General features: G+C 51.2%; 1 protein-coding gene across 1 annotated transcript in view; it reads right to left on the bottom strand.

Annotated features, from left to right (window-relative positions):
- The window catches only part of LOC144820278 (uncharacterized), a 988894-nt gene that overhangs the window by 51736 nt on the left and 916843 nt on the right, over nt 1–20315 (bottom strand). The window contains exon 34 of the mRNA XM_078677866.1: nt 14137–14266. Coding sequence (XP_078533992.1) covers nt 14137–14266 — 130 coding nt within the window. The remainder of the gene's footprint in view (nt 1–14136; nt 14267–20315) is intronic.

Here is a 20315-nt window from a genome sequence, read left to right as displayed (position 1 = left end):
TGGGATCAAATACTGCCCCTAGCGCTTTATGTCAGAGGACAAAGACAAAGTAGCCTTGGCCTCTCTTCATTTGAGCTGCTGTATGGCCGACAGCCCCGATCCCTGATGGAAATGACAAAGGACGCCTGGGAGAACGAGATACCGGAGGAGACTGCCAACACCTTGACGTATGCCCAAAACCTTAAAAACAGGTTGGGGAAATTGAGGGAGTTGGCTTATACCAATCTAGAAACCCATCCGAGAAGACAAAAAACTGCCTACGACAAAGGAAAGAGATGGCGGAAGTTCAGAGCAGAATGGGTAGGTCCCCATAAAGTCCTGGAAACCATCGGAAAAACCAGCTACAAAATGCAGATGGGACCCCACAAGACTCAAGTGTACCATACCAATTTATTAAAGAAATGGTTGGGGCCCGTGCCAACAGGAGCCCACCTAGCTACGACCGTACTCCCCTCTTCCACTAGAGAGGAACTGGTTGTTAATGACTAGTTAACCAGAGAGCAGAACGAGGAGCTAAAAGAAGTGCTTCTCCGCCACGACTCCCTCTTCTCGAACATCCCAGGGAGAACCACTTTGGCAGAGCACTGCATAGACACAGATCCAGGGAAGACTATCAAGATCAAACCTTACAGAGTGCCGGAATCCCGAAGACAGGCTATCACAAAGGAAGTGGAAGACATGCTGGAGTTGGGTGTTATCAGGCCCTCCAAAAGCAATTGGTCCAGTCCGATCGTCATGATCCCAAAACCAGATGGATCACGCCGGTTCTGTATGGACTTCAGGGCCCTAAACGAGATCTCTAACTTTGATGCCTACCCCCTACCAAGAGTGGACGAATTAATCGAACGTTTGGGGGACGCTCAGTATATCACCACGTTGGACCTCACGAAGGGATACTGGCAGGTGCCACTCAAAGAGGAAGACAGAAGGAAGACCCCCTTCAGTACCCACGAAGGGCACTTCGAATTTACAGTCCTCCCGTTTGGTCTCCACGGAGCGCCCGCCACCTTCCAGCGACTCATGAATACAGTCCTGAAAGATGTATCCGCCTTTGCCTCCGCTTATCTAGACGACAGTCATCCACAGTCCTTCCTGGTCCTCTCACTTACAACATCTGCATGAGGTATTTCAAGCATTGGAAAAAGCTGGCCTCAAAATAAATGCGAAGAAATCCAAAGTGGCCTATCAAAAGGTGAAATACCTGGGGTATGTGTTGGGACATGGGATCATAGAACTCCAGATAGAGAAAATAAGGGCCATAGCCGACACCCCATTTCCCACCAACCGAAAAGAGTTGAGGGCTTTTCTAGGCCTGATAGGGTATTACAGGCGCTTCATACCCCAATTCTCCCACATAGCCGCCCCCCTTTCGGATTCCTTGCGACATCCCGGCAAGTCCATCACCCCCGTCATACCCACTGAAGCCATGCAATCAGCCTTCCACCATCTCAAACACATCATAACGTCTACTCCCGTCCGGTCTTCTCCTGACTTCACAAAAACCCTTCACTCTGCACACGGACGCCTCCGATTATGGTATCGGCGCAGTGCTGTCGCAAACCGGACCAGATGGCCTGGACCACCCCATACTGTATGTGAGCCATAAATTGTTTCCCCCTGAATTAAGGTATGCCACAATAGAAAAGGAGTGTTTGGCAGTTACGTGGGCTGTTGAGAAACTCTCATACTACCTAGAAGGGCACCCGTTTACCCTGTTAACCGACCACGCCCCCCTTCTCTGGATGGCACAGAACAAGTCCAATAACGCACGGGTAATGAGATGGTTCTTGTCCCTACAGCCCTATTCCTTCACGGTGAAGCATCGGAAGGGCACCGAGAATGTGGGTGCAGACTATTTGTCCCGACATCCGCTTCCCGAACGTGAGCGTCCTAGGGGAGAGGTTTGTAACGGGGTGCCCCCGTATACGCTACCAGTGGTAGGAAACAACCATGAACGACTACAGGGAGCCAGGAGCACACCCTCATTTACACCCTCTTCTCTCCCTCAGCAGATGGACTACCGAGGGTGTGATTCCGAGACTGCATCATACACGGAGGGTGAAAGGGACTGGCCCTTTAACGCTCAGACTGAGGACGAGTGGGTGGGGACCAAGAACGACGGAACGTCGTCAAATGCGGAAGCCCAGCGAGGAGAGGTGTGCTTGTACACCCGGAGTGGCGAAGAAGAGAGCGGTTGGAGGAAGAAGGAAGCGAGCTGGAGAAACGAGTTGCCGAGAGGAGAAGAGGTCCTGTCTGCGGAGGAGACGCCTGGAGGCCACCGGTCCCACAAGCCGCCCAGCCACCCACCCGGGGGAGGTGTGTGGCTTGCCCAGGTGCGTAACACGATCCGGGGCTGGGTGGGACGGAAGGGCGGTCCCGTTGTAAAGTAGCGGTTCCCCTTGTCCCTGTTTCCCTACCCTGAGCACCCCCCTCCCGCACTTGTAAATAGAGTCGGAGCACGGGTCGGAGTTCTCCTCACTCCCTTTCCCTGAGTGTTGATACGGGTTGGATACTCCCCTCACCCCCTGCTTTTCTTTTGTTTTCTTCCAGTCCCGGGTGTGGAGACGCCACGACGGAACGAGAAGATTCCCAGCCCCGACGGAGCCAGTTCGGCTATCGGAGGTCCCGGACAGTCGCAGCCCGAGATAAGAGGAGCCCAAGAAGTCGGTCTCCACGCAGAACCACCTTACCCCGAAAGACTTGCTCTGATATATTATTTGAAGCAATAAAACCTGTGGTAACTAAAACCCGCCTGTTGCCTTTCCCTTCAGTCAGCACGAACCCCGGTCCCTCCCAGGTTACAACACGCCAAGCTGAAATGCAGGAGCGGGCCTTGTCATGTATTCCTATAGGTTCTGAATCGATCCCCCTATTCCTGACCCTATTCTGGTTAAACTAACTATCAAGTTAACTAACAGTCAGCCCATGAGGCAAGAAAAGCCCCCATGATGCAGATACCGTTATCTGACGCAGTCACACTACGGCACAGGAACGTGTTATCTGATTAGGTCATAACGCTTGAGATCTAATTAGACAAGCGACATTCCTCCAGCCCCTGATAAAGCATAAGACGTTCTCATAACAAATCAAACCTATGACAACCTGGAAAATCCGTGCGGCCATTGTTTTGATTTCACAGAGAACTTCAGTAAAAGAATGTGCTAACGAGCAAGTCGTATGACATCTTTATTGACGTATCTATGTCCATCCTTACGTCAATCTCGGCACCTTTAAGGTATAAATATTGCCGATCTTGCCCTATGCAAACACACGCGTGGTGACGAGACGGAGCAGCCATACTTGCCGAAGCCCAGAAGCAGAGCAGACCCCGCTGTCAGCAGCCCCGCCTTCCTGACGCGCTGAGAGACGCGCTGCTATCTCCAGCCGAGAGACCCAGCACCGGCGCTTTCGGGCAGCCCTCGCAGGCAGCCTGGAATATCGAGAGCAGAGAAAGAGATACCATTCCTCATTCATCCTAAATTCCAGGTACAGAACTGAATAACCCCTCACAGAGAATTCCTTCAGTTATTCACTTGGCAAAAACAAACTTAACTTAAACTGTAACTTTCTATTCCCGCCCACGCATTAGACTTAGGTCAGGTACACGGGGTAGGCGTATTTTGAAACACCAGTTGAGTACGTTTAGTCAAATGTATATGTGTATGTAATATATTTTAATCATTTTAAACATCATATGGCTCAGAAACCATATCAATGTTTTTACAGTATTATTTTATACTATTGCTTTTAATGTATGCACTTTACTTAACTATAAGTATTGCAATAATATCGATCCATTTCTCTTGTACGAGAAAAGAGACTGATCAATAAATAACACCTTTTTATTGAACACGCCCGTCTCTTCCTTTTCTCTACAATCTGATGAGACTAAGAATGCACGTACTGACTGAGTAAAATAATTGCCTTGTGCTCACACGACTCTTGAGATTGACTCTTGATTAGGGGAGAGCAAAGTTGTCATGTTCTATGGTTGTCAGAAACTAAATCCCTTCTTGTCTAATCAGGGGAGTTAATTCTTTCCTGAACATTCGAGAAAGTTTCTAGCGAACTCTGAGCTACGCTGGCAAACCCAAAAATTAAGTCTAGTATCGACAGTAGTAGACCTAGTTAACGTCTGGCCTAGGCCTTTACTGCTGTAGGTATTATTCCAATGCGCAGAGCCTATTGGGAAGATAGGAACTACACTACAGCCTCATGCGGCACTCGTGGAGTGAGGGGGGCTGAGCTTCAGTGCAAATGGTGCTTGGGTCTGGGGCTTCTTGTACCCCAATGCACAACTGCGAGTTACCACAGGAGTCGATGCAGTTAGCAATTTTCAGGATGTCCAGGGAGTCTGGCCCCAAGTCTCTCGTGCCCGCCACGTGTCTTAGCTTTGCTCTGGATGTGGGTCGGAGTCCAAGAAGTCTGGAAGTCCAGTCCTGAGTAGCTGAGTTGTCAGATTCTGTCGGGAGCATTGACAAAGCAAACCAGCAAGTTACTGGTGGTGCCTGTTAGGAGATGTCTTCCGTCTTCTAGTCGATATTGAAAGTCGAAGGTCCAAGAGTTTTGTTTCAGAGTTTCGTTCCAGGATAATCGAATGTCTCTAGACACAGCTCCTATCTTTATACTAATCTAAGGGGCTGGATTACCTGCTAGGTCCCTCCTATGGGTGGACCCTGAGAAGGGGGTGGTTACACCCCTTTCTCTTTGTCCAGTTTCACGCCAGAGCAGGGCTGGAGTACCCCAGCAAATGGTTTGAGCCGGGCTATGCATGAAGCACCTTGTGTGCCCCAGGCAGTGTCTGGAAAAGCATCTTTCCATTCAACCCACCCTGACCCAATACACTGCAGGCTGTCTGGGGCCAGCACCTCCCTCGACAGGAAACCTATTGTCCAAGCCTCCCTTGCTGGAGTTTCGTCCGCTGCAGGAGGTCAGACTCGTCCCTGTGGCAGCAGCATCCATTTTGTGATACGGAGGCTGTTTAACTTTAACCGGGTAAAGCAGTAACCAACAAGTCTTTTCCCTCTAGAAGGGTGGAATGCTATCCCCGCCACCAGAATTGGCAGGGGGGGGGGGGTAATATTCCAAAGCATTTGACACCTTAAACGACAAGTTTTGATAAAGCCAAACCAAAGTTCGCATTAACCGCGAGGATTATAATGCACTTAAGAGTATATGGTATGGCTATATCATAGAACAGCTACAGGGCATGGTTCCGAAATCTGCAGAAGGACTCCGCTCATGCTAGATCATCATCTCACATAAAACCAAGCACTCTGCCTCCAGGATTGTTAAGGCCTGCCATAGGAGTGACTTATAGGTTACAATGTGTCTATATATAAGTTAGATATAGATATACTATATATAAGTAAGGAGTGATTACACCACCTTACCCAAGCTGAGTGATCAGCCTGTGGTATCAGTTTAGATGGCCAGCCAGGGGTGGCATAATACATGCTGCAGACCCTGGCTGGCCTTGGATGCACCTATGCCCTGGGTACCTATGGTACACTATACAGGGGCTCACAAAGGTGACCCAATACCCAATCAGGTATGTACCTAAAGTACATGGTATCAATTTAGAGAGAGAACAGCTGGGCTGTGGGTCTGATTAGCAGGCCCACAGCCACACTAAAGTCGAAAAAAACGTAAACCACAGCAAAAAGTGGGGGTGACCATAGGAAGCAGACCCTACTCCCCTACACATAGACGCCGCCCTCGCGCGCTGAGGTCAGTTCTGTACACAACTTTCCACGCCAGAAGCGCAGAGCCATGCAAGACACTGACCACTGGTGCACAAAACTAGAGCCCTGAAAGGAAATCCTTAACCCAAGAAGTCAGTTTGCAGAAGAGGGAGGATGGATGGGGCGGTAAGGAATGTATAACTAACCTATGTTTTAGATATATTGTTACCAAAAGTAAGTAACTTGTTCATCTGAAAGAAACAGTTAGTTCTAAATTCTTTACCTTAGAATATATACCCCAGCAATACCAAACCCAGAGGTCAGTCTGCGAACTAAGTTCACACCAGAACATCCTGGAGCACAGAACGGCCAAAGAAGTCGTCTCTCCGGACTTGGCTGTCCAGAGTGTTAAATGAACGTATGCTGCAATGCCCACGTAGCTGCCGGACAGATGTAATTACGCGGGACTCCCCATCCCAAAGCAGTAGTAGCTGCCATCGCCCTGGTGGAATGGGCATGCAGCCCCACTGGAGGCTCCTTTGCCAAAGAATAGCAAGCTTTAATACACAGAACGACCCACCTGGTAATGGCCTGCTTGTGCACGGCCCGACCTTTCTTAGCGCCCAAACAACAGAAAAATAGCTGGTCATCCACCCGGAAAGGTTTGGTGCGATCCAAGTAGGAGGGAAGCGCACTTTTTTGATCCAGACGGTAGAGTCTCTCTTCCTCTTTTTAAGGATGCGAAAAGAAGGTGGGCAAAGTGATGGTTTGGCCAGTGTGGAAAGTAACCACCTTGGGAAGAAAGGAAGGTCTAGTTCTGAGGACGACCTTGTTCAGATGAACAGCCAGAAAGGGAGGCTTGGAAGAAAGCTTGTAGCTCACTCACCATGCGCGCAGAGGTCCACTGCTGCCACTCAATATCCACACAAGGAGGTGGAGGCCGGAAAGGTTCGGTTGGAGGACCGTCCTCTGCTGTGGCGACAGAAGATCCTCCTGAAGAAGCAGTCTGATCAGAGGATCGATGGCCAAGTGTACCAGACTCTGTGCCCAATCCAGGGCAACAAGGATGACTTGGGCCCTGTCGCTTGATCTGCAGCACTCTGGGCAGAACTGGTATAGGTGGAAAGGCATATAGAAGGCTGCAATACGACTCACGATGAAAAGTGTTGCCTAGCGAGTGCCTCCTTGGAAACTCCAACGCGCAGAATTGCTGACATTGCGCATTCTCTTCAGTGGTGAATAAATCTAACCAAGACTCTATCCACTGCTGAAAGAGACCTTGCACCACCTCCAAGTGACAAAGCCAATCGTGATCCATCATGCAGCTGCAGATGAGTTCTGCCGCCCTGGCCTTCAGTGAACCTGCCAGGTGTTGAACCACCAGTGATATGCCTTGATGTTCCAGCCATGTCCAGAGACAGAGAGCTTCTTGACAAAGTGTCCACAACCCCACCAGCCCTGTTTTTTGCAGTACCACATGGCGGTGGTGTTGTCCCTGAACACCTGCAGTACTCTTCCCCGGACAGAGGGAAGGAATGCTTTGAGTGCAAGATGAATCGCCCGAAGCTCCAGAAGGTTTATGTGGAGCCTAGACTCCGCTGGAGACCAGAGGTCTCTGAACACCACCTCCCCAATGTGGCCACGCCAACCCAGAAGTGCTGCAAAGGTCACCACTGTGAACTCTGGTTGGGGAACGGAGAGGGATCTGCCGTCGACCCAATCCTGGTTTGTGAGCCACCACTGCAGTTGGCATGAGGTGCCCTCTGGGATCTGGACGCAATGGGACAGGTTACCCTGATGCTGTGCCCACTGAAACTTCAGGTCCCACTGCAGAGCCTGCATATGCAATCTGGCATGATCCACCAGCAGGATGGAGGAGGCCATCAGGCCGAGTAGCTGGAGGGTCATCCTGACAAAAACCCACAATACAGGCTGAAAGAGCAGAATCATAGCACGAATATCCCAGACTCACTGTTCGGGAGGATAGACCTGAAACTGCATTGTGTCCAGAACCTCTCCGATGAAAAGGAGATTCTGAGATGGAGACAGGTGTGACTTCAGCAAATTGATGGAGACCCAAGCGAATGCAATTAGGTCGGCCGTAGTCTGGAGGTGGGAGAGTTCTGCCTGGGGCAAGGCTACCTTTAACAACCAGTCGTCGAGATAGGGGAAGACTGGAACCCTTGATATTCACAGATTATGCGACCACCACCATCACTTTTGTGAACACCAGAGGGGCGCTTGTAAGGCCAAAGGGGAGCATGGTAAACAAAGTGCTTGTGGCCTACCCTGAACCGAAGGGAACGCCGGTTGGCCGACAAGACGGGGATGTGAAAATAAGCGTCCTGCAAGTCAAACGCTACCATACAGTCACCAGGTTCGAGGGCAGACAGGACCTGAGCCAGGGTCAACATTTTGAGCTTCTCCTTTCGGAGGAATCGGTTGACAGTCCTGTGATCCAAGATGGGACACAGGCCCTTGTACTTCTTGGGCACCAGAAAGTAGTGGGAATAGCAACCACGACCTACTTCTGGGGCAGGAACTCATTCGATGGCTCCCTTGGCCAAGAGAGCCGTAACTTCCTGTTGGAGAAGGGCCAGTTGATCCCCAGACATTCAATGGTCCTGAGGTGGCATGGCTGGTGGGGTAGTCTCAAAGGGGAGGGAGTAGCCCCTTCGGACTATTTGCAAAACCCACCTGTCAGACGTGATGGTACACCAGGGGGGGGGAGGGGGGGAGGAGATGATGGTGAATTCTGCCACCCACTGGTGCATGATGGGCCTGAAAGGTCAGACTAGGAGGGTTTGGAAGATGCTGCCAAGGGAGCGGTTGTGGACTGCCCTGCCATCTGGCTCCCACAACCACGGTGGTGGTTCCCAAGTCCCTGGCCGCACTGGGGCTGAACAGCTTGCGCCGGCCTGTGGCCCTGGAGGTAACGTGGTGGGGCACCCCTTCCGTAGCCACGAACACGCAAAAAGCAGACTGTGCAGGGTGTGTGGTGGAGAGGTCCAAGGACTTGGCCGTAGCCCAAGAGTCCTTGAAGCGATCTAGAACACGGCCTGCTTTGTCGCCAAACAGGCGACTGCCATCAAAGGGCATGTCCATCAGAGCATTCTGGGCATCCCCAGAAATTCCAGATGACCTCAGCCAGGCATAGCGTCGAAGGGCTACCGACATTGAAATCGTCATACCCAGCGAGTTGGCGGGGTCTAGTCCACAGAGGATGGTAAACTTCGCTCGGTCTCTCCCCTCTGCAACTGGACAGGAGAGCACAGCCCGGGCCTCCTCTGGGCACTGGGGCAGAACTTACACCACCATATCCCACACAGAGTGGGAATAATGGCCCAACCGACAGTGTTTACCGACTGAGAAGTTGGCCTGATATATGATGCTCACTAGTTCTAGTGATCACCTTGTATCAGTCCAAACAACCCTTATGGTGATTGGTTGTAAATCAACCTTATAGACCAGCTATCCTAATGGTAGCATGGACAGAGCAGTCTTAGGCTAAACTCTTTTGGCATGTGAAGCCAGCTGTTTTACCACATAACCCCTTGAATACCAGATGAAAGGACACCAGACAGGTTGTTATGAAAATAAACAATATATTTATTACTAACAAACGCCTCTGAACTCTTTATGAGATCAGAGGGCTAAGCACATAACAATACTTCTTCAGAAAAATAGAGTAAGTCACACAATTACAATGGTGCCCTAGGGGCACAACAAACCATATACTAAGTAAATGGGTTAAGTAGAACAATAGAAGAAATGAGTATTCCCAGAGGCTGTAGAATCGCTGGGGCTACACTACCCTAACCTTAGGTTAGGAGCAGGAGGCCCACAGGACGCGTGTGCAGTGCTAGAACACACACGCGGGTTTCAATGCAAAGTCAATGGGCACGAACAATTTACAAAATAGGTAAGTAAGGACAGTTCCGACTGGTTGAGACTAAAACTAAAGGATACCTGCACATTAGGAGAGTGAATCTACCTATGAGCACCGAAATGCTCTCGTTACCTCACCCACGGGCTGCTGGTGCGTCGGGTTTCCGCGTTGAAGTCAATGGAGCTTTGGAGAAAGATGCTGCAGGCGACCAGGATGGAGGTGTCCGGATGGATCTAAGGGCGGATCGAGGAAGATGGAGACCTGAAAGCAGAGGGGACAGTGTTCACAACCACTAGCCAGTGACCGGAGTGGAACCAGGACGGAACCAGATGTCGCACGCAATCGGGTGAAGAGGCGACGCTCGACTCTGCAGCCACGTGGACCAGGAGGCGTCGAGGACAACCAGGAGGCGGGCACGAGCTGTCCCACGAAGGCTCTCGCTGTCGGCGGTGTCGGCTCCAAGATCGGAGACAACAGGCCTTGGCAAAGGCAACCCATGCGGAAAGTGAAGATGGCATCTGGTGCGAACCAGGAGGGTCCGGGGTGCTTCTCTTTTGGAAGGAAGCAAGGGCCAGTCTGGAGCAACCAGACCAGTGGTGTAGATTTCAAGGGTCGTCATCTAGGAGGCCATTAGTCAACCGGCAAGTGATCAGACAACGCGTTGAGTAGCAATTAAGCAAAAGGGCCCCACGCAGATCTCGTGGATGCTGGAGGGCTGGTCTTTGGTGCAGGTGCTGCTCGGGCTGGGGCTTCTCAATCCCCAAAGCACTCATTCGAGGGTGCCTCAGAGGTCGTGCTGGAAGCGAAGTGCAGTTCTTCAAAGATGGCCGGTCCCACAATTTTTTTTTCTTTTTTCTGGTTCCTAGCGCTTGGACGCCCCCGGGCAGCAATCGCGCTGTTATAAATCTACTTTTCATTTCATTTCACGTGTCTCATCACACCCACGGATCTCAGCTGTGCTGCAGATGTAGGTAGAGGTCGGAGAGGTCAGAGAGGTCTGGGAGTCCGGGTCTCGTCGAGCTCGGAGGTCTGGTTCCGGCAGGAAGGACGACAAGGTGAACCGCTAGGACGCTTGGTGGTGCCTGCTTGTGCAGGGTGGTCACTCCTTGACCACAAGGGAGATTTCTTCAGTCTTCTGTGGAGTAGAACATCGAAGTCCAGAGTTTCTTCTTTGTAGAGTTGTTCAGGATAATCTAATTTGGAATGGGGCCAGCTCCTACCTTTATGCTGCTAAAGGGGGCTGTACTATCGACTAGGTCCCTCCCATGGGTGGGACCAGGAAGGGGGTGGTTACACCCCCTATCCTTTTGTCAGGTTTCACGCCAGAGCTGGGGCTTGAGTGCCCCAGCAACTGGTTTGAACCGGGGTATGCACAGGGACACCTTGTGTGCCCCAGGCATGTCTCATTCCTTTCAGCCCTTCCTACCTCAATACACAAAGTCCTGTCTGGGGTGGTGCTAGCACCTCCCAAGGCAGGAAACCCTTTGTCCAGGCCTCCCTCGCTGGAAGGACTCCCAGCAGCAGGAGGTCAGACTTGTGTCTGTGGTGGCAGCATCCATTTTGTGATGCTGAGGCTCGGGTTAACTTTAACCGTGGTTACAGTTATGGACATGTCGTATCCCTCTAGAAGGGTGGAATGCTATCCCCGTCGCCAGAACTGGCAAGGGGGTAGTATTCCAAATGGTATGACACCTTACTCGACATGTTTTGATAATGCTATGCCAAAGTTAGCAATAACTGCGAGGATTATAATGCACTTAAGAGTATATGGTATAGCGTTATCATGGAACAGCTATAAGGACATGGTTCCGAAAGCTGCAGACAGGCTCATCTCATGCTAGAGCAACATCTCGCATAATTCCAAGCACTGCCTTCAGGATTGATAAGGCCTGCCATAGGAGTGACTTATAGGAATCTATGTGTCCATTTTGTGGTTAGGTATAGGTATACTATATCTACAGCAAAGGGTGATTACACCACCTTGCCCCAGCTGTGTTACCAGCCAGTTGTGTCTGTTTGGATGGCCAGCCAAGGGTGGCATAATACATGCTTCAGCCCCTGGTAGGCCCTGGGTACACCTATGCCCTGGGTACCTAAGGTACACTGTACAGGGGCTGATAGGTTGACCCAGCATCCAATTGGTGAATGCACCTAAAGTACATGTGTGTCAATTTAGAGAGAGAACAGCTAGGCTGTGGATCTGATTATCAGGCCCACAGCCAGGGAAAGTCGTAAACCAGTGAAGCCAAAAGCAAAAATCTGGGGTGACCATAGGATTGCGGACCCTACTCTCCTACACCGACCGCAGTCCCAAACTTTGTCCAGCTTTTTGGATTCCCTATCAGATGGAGCGTTAGGGAAGGCACCTTTGGAAGTCGAGGCTTGAACCACCAATCTCTCAGGGGTGGGGTCTTGGGAGAGGAAAGTGTGGTCGTCCGTGGTGGGCGGTGGCGTCGGGCAATCATCCTAGCCACAGGATGTTGGTTAGGGCTTCATTGAATGGCAGCAGGTGCTCTGAAGAGCTTGCTGCCGGCTGAAGCACCGCTCAGCTTAATTCTGACTGCCACCGTAGGTTGCTGGAGGTGGAGAGCCTCGGCCACCCTACGCAACACCACTGCATAGGACGCTCCCTCCTCCGTAGCCATGGTAGGAGGAGACAACATGCAAAGGTCTGGGGAGGTATCCAGACCACTGGCAACCCCCAGTTCCTCTTTCCTGTCCGGATCATAGTCCAATTGGTCGGTTTAAGGGTCTCCAGACCCCTCTCAGTCTTCCTCACCCTCCTTCAGCTGCCAATCCAGCTGAAAAGGGCCAGGGTGTAACACAGGCACAAAAGTACCCATCAGTGCTGGATCTGCTCTGTGTCCACATCAGGGTGGAAACCGGGGTCAACGCCGGCTGGGAGTCCTGCCGGTGGAATCTGAGCCGGGGGAGGCGTAATCAGGTCGACCGGTGCCGATCCGGATCCAGGCCTGGATCCAGGGAGGCCCTGAGGTGCCGGGGTCATAGCCGCCGGCGTCGTAGGCCTAGGGACCCCAGCCAAGTCCGTGGGGCCCGAAGGCGCACTGGTAGAGTCGGGCTGCCCAAAGATGGCATGCATCACTTCGTAAAACTGACCAAGTTGGCCAGAGGATGCTCTCTGTCCCAGGAAAGGAGGGAAGGCCGAGTCGACCCTGTAGGCTCCTCACGCAGAGCCACGGGAAGGGCACCACCAGCACCCTTTGTCATGGACGAGTGGAAGTCGAAGAGCGACGATGCTTCCTAGACTTCTTGTGCTTCGACTTACTTGACCCTGGAGTGCTTGGACTTGGAAGAGGAATGATGATGGCTCTGTGACTGGTCCCTCAACCTCCCACGGGACCGGGATCTCGAGGGACGCGGAGCAGACTGCCGAGCCTCTTGTAGCTCTCCGGACTGCTCCCGCAAAGACTTGGGGGCCATGGTCCAACAGTCTGAGCACGACTTGGGGTCATGGCCGCTCTTTCCAGATCAGATCAGGGTGGCGTCTATGTAGCTACCGCGAAATTATCCGGGCAACCACGATGCTGACAAACGAGTCGACCAGCGCCACCTTCAGACGCGCAGAGGTACTGCTGATGAAAAACTTTCCGAATCCAGTCTGACGCCTGGGGTAATTCTAAGGTAAAGAATCCATAACTGTTTCTTGCAGAGACAATGCTTTATAAAAGGAGCACCCATTGAATTCCCAACTTCTCTTTAAAAAGACCTTCCTTAGGAGTGGACACATGCTAAAACAATGGGTCATTGTTAGTTGTCTGGTTGTGACCCAAGAGGGTACTTTATAAACATGTACCTGTCTCAGATAAATTGATACCCAGTTCAAAAGCCCAGCATAATGTTTGAACATGGGCATGTATTCCACATTACTCGTGGTTCATTCTGATTCAAGGTGCCCTACCTCTGTTCCTCCCCTCCCAGAAATACCTTTAGCTACTTAAGATGACCAACATTGCACAGGATTTTTACATATTCTCACATCACCCCTCCTGGTTTGAGAGTTTCACCACTTTCACCTTTCTTTGCCATTGGATAAGGTAAGCAAATTTCAGATTTTATGTTTTAGTAATGTAAAGTTAAAGAGCAGAATATTAAATTGCATTTGACATTTATGATGTGCACATATGGAACTGCCCCTTGTTAACTAAAAATAGGTGTCAACACTGACCATAATGGTACTTCTTTTTATCATACACAAAGATCCGAATGAGCACATTCGCATTCAAAACTGTACGGCAGTGGATAGCGGAGCCAAACATTTTGTATTTTTTTCTTTTTTCATAATTAAGATATTGATCTTGAGCACTAAATCAAGTTGAGTGTTCCATGAGTTTCAGGAGTTTGACTGGAAAAGTTCTTTTAGATAATTTTTTTACTATCTTCATAGAAAGCGGGGACATGAAAGGGCCTATAATTATGGGTTGATACAAAAAGCAACCCTGAGTGCAAAAAATATTTATATGGCCTTGAAATGCACCAGATGGCCACCGAATGATTGAGGTAGATTTTACGTGAGAGTTTCCCAATCACAGACTTGCCACTTACCTCCTCTGCAGTAGCTTTGGCATCATAGGCATCATTAACGAAGGTCTCCGCAGTGGTAAGGCTCTCATCAGGATCATCCTCCATCATAACTTTTCTGGTCAGTGTAGTAGATGAAGCTGTGCTTGACGTCCTGCAATGGTACCGCAATCTTTTTAATGTTACAGACCAAAGAGACAAGCTAATGCTATATCCTAAATACTCACATATTTCACATGTGTTTTTGTGTGGACAGGAGATGCTCATTTCCTACAAACAATTGCAAATAATTAGAAATGGCTAATGATCAAAACTTTGAAGAGTCTGCACTTTATGAGGTATAGTTTGGTTTGTCATGCAAGCCCTGATATTTTGATAGCAAGTGGAATGCTGTACTGCATACTTTCATAGAGTAGTATAAAATTAACATTTCACATGTTCTCGTCTTTGCTTTACATGGATTCACCCATGTCTTTGGGATTGTAAAAGTGTTCTACAGGTACCATTTGTTACAGAAGTACAATCTGGTTTCTTCCGAAGAGGTGTAATTTATCTACCATGCTATAGACTTGTATCACATTGACATACTAAATCATGCAAAAGTCTGATATAAACAGAATAAATTCAACTGAAATGGTTGAGGATATTCTTATTTTACAGCTCAAAACAGTAAAATACAGGTTAGACATCTCTAGAGTTATTCTTTTAGATTACTCATTCCTGCTTTTCATGATATTTTATATAGGCTGTCAAACCAGACACTAGCCACTCAACAAATTACTAGAAATAACTGTGCTCACTACCAATGCTGAAGATTGCCAGTTACAGCAGACTAAGATCTGTTAAATTATAATAAACTAGTCCGTTTCACCCATCAGATCTATATTACTGTGCATTTACTTGCCAAAAGATATTCTATGGTAGTATGGCGTATGAAAAGGGCTAAGAATGTAATTAAACGCACTCCTTTCCATTGGTAATATTTTAGCATTTCTGCTATATAAAATACTATTATGAAGACATCAGTTTTCCATGAAGATTACCATGAAATGCCTGACCCCATCATGGCCAGAGTGGCAAGACAGGAAGGACCTCTTACAGTAAACCTCCAGTGAACACTTTTTAGGTGTGAATGTGGCTTAATAGATCATTTCAAACTCAACCTGATCACTGCTCCAGAATAAAGAAAAATTAATAATTTCTGAACAATAAAGAGTAAAATTAAAGTCATCAATGCAACAACTTTTTTGTACTCTAGTCCCGAATCAAAAAATCAAAGACATTTTCTTGACATGTAGTATTTTATTGAGGGTTAAATGAATGAACTTTTTTAACCTGCTAGCCTAGTCCAATCAGAATGATCCAATGGTAAATATCTCTTTTCCCCATCACGAACCTCTTCACTGGGGGAAAAACATATGAAAAGGAATTTTCCATTCGAGGTGATAACAATAACGTCAGACTAATATGCCAGAGACACCAGTTACTTTTGAGAAAACACGTGGAGCTCATTTATAGATGTACAACTTTTTTCATCCTCCGTAGTATATATGTATTGTCATAATTTCATGTAGATTTCATCAAGCTAGCACTAAGGATTTAAACATGCATATAGATATAGGTTTTTAATCAATTTTGTAATTTATTCGAGTTTGGTTTTGCTTTGGTGTATAAAAAAAGAACCCAAAATAATAATAATAATAATAATAATAATAATAATAATAATAAGTAATACTTTATTTGATTTGTGAAAAAAGAACCCAACATTAGCCGTTTGGAAAAATCCTAGAGCCTCTTTCCTGGCTGAGCCAAACAATATTTCTGGAAAGAGGGAACCAAAAGAATTTCCTGGTGACAAGGTGAGTAGAAACACGTCCTTTCTATAATTCTGATTACTGAACACTTACGATGTAAAGTAAGAATGTTATACTCTAACTTGCTACTGGTGGCAAAGCGGAGGACTGGCGTAAAGTAGCAGAAGCAGATACCTCCATGGAGTTAGCCTTGGCTTCTGAATATTATTTTGGTAAGATAGTATTTTCTGCAAACAGGAACTGCTTAGACTGACAATAACAAGTGAGGGAGATGTAAGATTTAAAATCGTGACGAATGATTTAATCAGAATTCTACATTCCCTCTCGGGGAGTTAGTCGTGCATTGTTAGAAAGGCGACCCCGAGGGAGGCAGAAGATGTCGGACTGACCACCCCCAGGTCCACCTCTCAGTCAAGAAGTAGCCGAGCGTTACCGAGAGGCCTCCTGAATGAGGGCCCTCTCCTAGGATCGTACAGCAGAGTAATCACAACACTACAAACGGACACCACACCGGGGGTCAAGTTCTCAAGCTTTTATAAGTATAAGGTTGCGGGTTCTTGGCAATATATACAGGCGGATCGAGGGATCCGTAAAGTCTCGAACAGGGGGGTAGGGTAGCGGGATAGTCTCACTCTGGCGGAGAAGGGATACCCTACGCACAGCTCTCAATCCTCGAGCTGGGGGGTTCCGATAGGTTCGAGCCACGGCAGTGCCAGCAGGCTTGTAAGGTGGTTCGGCGAGGATAGGCCGCGGCAGCGCCAGCAGGCTCTCAGGTGGTTCAGCGAGGATAGGCCGCGGCAGCGCCAGCAGGCTTGCAAGGTGGTTCGGCGAGGATAGGCCGCGGCAGCAGGCTCTCAGATGGACGTTGGGTTACAGGAAGGATGAGTTCGTCTGGTGTCGGCCGTGACAGCGTCAGCAGGGCTTCCAGTCCAGTATACAACTGGCGTCCTACTCCGGGGCCGGCCCAGATATAGGACGGAGGTCCTTTGATGTCCGGACCCTCTCGCCTGGGGGTCAGAGGGGCCGGGATGATGGTGTCCAGTCACCCAGCAGGGGGGTGGAGCCAGCGCCCAGGGAGGCCGGAGGGCGATCGATACCAGGCGTCTGGGGACGGCTGGAGGCCCATCGAAACGCCCCTTCCTCCGGGATCTGTCGAGTGGCCACTCGACCACCTGGGTGGATCTTGGCGCCTCGATGTCGGGGCTTCGCTGGGGCCTGGGCCGGGGCCGAAGCCACGCGGTCGTGACGTGGTGGGCCCAAGATGGAGTCGGGCACGGCCTCGTGCTTCGGCCGGGATGGGCCTACGCTGGGGTCAGGCCGGTGGTGGGGGACCGGGATGGTAGCCGGACCTGTGGTGTTGGGACGTGCAGGATCGGGCCGAAGGGGCCGCCCGAGGTCCGGTGGAGGGTGGCTGTCGTCCTGGGTCCGCCATGCGGGAGGGGTAGGACCACGCCATGAGGCCGGGTCCAACACGCGTCCCCCCCAGCTGAAGGCAGGGGAGAGTCACCCATCTTCTTGGGGGTTCTCCTCGCCGAGGCGGAAGAATCTGGACAGGCCGTCAGCATTGGCGTGGTCGTTGCCGGGGCGATGTTCTACAGTGAAGTCCATCCCCTGCAGTGAAATGGACCAGCGCAGCAGTTTCGGGTTTTCTCCCCGCATCTGCATCAACCAACGCAGGGGCTGGTGGTCGGTCTGGACTCGGAAGTGGGTGCCGAAGAGGTAGGGCCGGAGCTTCTTGAGTGCCCACACCACGGCAAAGGCCTCCCTCTCGATGGTGCTCCACCGCTGTTCTCTTGCCAGGAGGCGTCGGCTGATGAAGGCCACAGGCCGGTCGATTCCTTCGGGGTTAACTTGGGACAGGACCGCCCCGATGCCGTGCTCCGAGGCGTCGGTTTGGACTACAAACTCTCTGCTGTAGTCGGGGGCCTGGAGCACAGGGGCGGTGCACATGGCAGTCTTTAAAGTCTCAAAGGCCGTTTGGCACGCAGGGGTCCAGTGCACCTTCTGGGGTAATTTCTTTGAGGTCAGTTTTGTGAGGGGCCCCACAATGCTCCCGTAGTCTTTTATAAATCGCCGATAGTATCCGGTGAGCCCCAGGAAGGCTCGGACGGCGGTCTGGGTGACCGGGGGCTCCCAGGCCCGGATAGCGTCTATTTTTGGTTGGAGGGGAGCTACTTGGCCGCTCCCCACTTGGTGTCCCAGATAGGTCACGGACCCTTGGCCTATCTGGCATTTGCTGGCTTTGATGGTTAGTCCGGCCCGCCGGAGGGCCGTCAGGACCTTCCAGAGGTGGGTCAGGTGCTCATCCCAATGAAGGCTGTACACCGCAATGTCATCTAGATAGGCTGCGCTGTATTCCTCTAGTCCTGCCAGCACCTGGTTCACTAGTCTCTGGAAGGTGGCCGGCGCGTTTTTCATGCCGAAGGGCATCACTTTGAAGTGATAGTGGCCATCAGGGGTCGAGAAGGCCGATCGTTCTTGTGCACCAGGGGTAAGGCCGATCTGCCAATACCCCGCCGTGAGATCGAAGGTGCTGAGGTATTTGGCGGCCCCTAGGCGATCGATCAGTTCATCCGCCCGGGGGATGGGATGGGCGCCGGTCCTGGTGACTGCATTCAGTCCCCTGTAGTCAACACAGAACCGGAGCTCTGGAGCTGTTCCGGGGGTGGCGGTTTTAGGGACCAGGACAACGGGACTGGCCCAGGGACTGTTGGAGGGTTCGACTACCCCCAGGGCCAACATCTTGGCCACCTCCGATTGGATGCAGGCCCGAACCCGGTCAGGCACTCGAAAACCTCGCCGTTTTACAGGTGGGCTGTCTCCGGTGTCCACCTCGTGGACACACCACCGGGTGACCCCCGGCGTGAGGGAAAACAGATCCGCAAACTGCCCCAGCAGCTTCCAGCAGTCTTGTTGCTGCTCTGGGGTCAGAGTAGAGGAGAGCCGGACCCCTTCGAAGGAGCCGTCTTTCTCGGCGGTGCTGAGGAGATCTGGTAGTGGCTCGGAGTCGTCTTCAGTTCCGTCATCGGTCGCCAGCAGCAGACTCAGTTCAGTGCGTGCAAAGTGCGGTTTGAGCCAGTTAGCATGTAGAACCCGGAGGGGGTTCCTGGGGGACTCCATGTCTACCAGGTAGGTGACGGGGCTCTTGCGCTCCACCACTTTGAAGGGCCCTGTCCATTTGTCCTGGAGGGCACATGGTTCAACCGGGGACATGACCCAGACTTGCTGGCCCGGCTCGAACTCGATGGATGAGGCGTTCTGGTCATACCAGCGTTTCATCTCCTCTGGACTAGCCTCCAGGTTGGCCTCGGCAAGTTCCCGGAACTTCCGCGTCTGATTGCAGAGTGTCAAGAGGTACCGGTAGACATCCGGTGGGGCATCTCGAACTGCTGTCTCCCAGCCTTCCTTGACCAGGCTGAGGGGGCCTCGAACCGGGTGTCCGTAAAAGAGTTCAAAAGGGCTGAACCCCAGTGATTTCTGGGGCACCTCTCGGTAGGCGAACAGGAGGCAGGGCAGCAGGACATCCCATTTGCGCCGGAGTGGCTCTTCTAGGCCGTTGATCATCCCCTTCAGTGTTCTGTTAAATCGTTCCACTAGTCCATTTCCTTGGGGATGGTACGGGGTGGTGAACTTATAGGCGACCCCGCACTGTTGCCATAGGGACCGCATATGCTTCCAGATAAAGTTGGAGCCCCGATCACTCACGACTTCTCGGGGGAAGCAGACTCGGGAGAAGATGCTCATGAGGGCTCGGCCCACCACGGGGGCCGTGATGGTTCGGAGGGGGATGGCCTCAGGATAGCGGGTGGCATGGTCCACCAGGACGAGGATGAAGCGGTGTCCCTGCGAGGTGCGAGGGTCCAGGGGCCCTACGATGTCTATTCCTACCCGCTCGAAAGGGGTGGTCACCACGGGGAACGGCTGGAGCGGGGCTTTGACTTTCCCCCCGCTCTTCCCGCTGGCTTGACAGGTCGGGCAGGTTCTGCAGTGGTTATGCACATCGGTGCGCATTTTTGGCTAGTAGAAATGGGTCACCAGGCGGCTGTAAGTCTTATCCTGCCCCAGGTGCCCGGCGAGGGGCACATCATGTGCTAAGTTCAGGAGGAAGTCTCGGAATCGGAGGGGTACGACCAGTACCCGGCCGGCCCCTAGCTCAGCAATCTTCTGCTCACTGTAGAGGAGGTCGTTGTCCCAATAGACCCAGTGGGACCCCGCGGGGTCTCCAGCGGCTTGAGTAGCGGCTTGCTGTCGAATCCCCTCGAGGGAGGGGCAGGTTTTCTGTTCCTGCCGGAACTGTTCGCGGGTGGGGCCACCTTCTTGGTGCCATTGAGCGAGTTCTGGAAGGTGGTCGAGCTCGGTGAGATCTTCTTGGTCAGGCCCTTGGGGGCC

Source organism: Lissotriton helveticus, chromosome 2_1 (genome assembly GCF_964261635.1).
Source record: "Lissotriton helveticus chromosome 2_1, aLisHel1.1, whole genome shotgun sequence".
Classification (NCBI taxonomy): Eukaryota; Metazoa; Chordata; class Amphibia; order Caudata; family Salamandridae; genus Lissotriton; species Lissotriton helveticus.
This window is presented reverse-complemented; position numbering and strand designations above follow the sequence as displayed.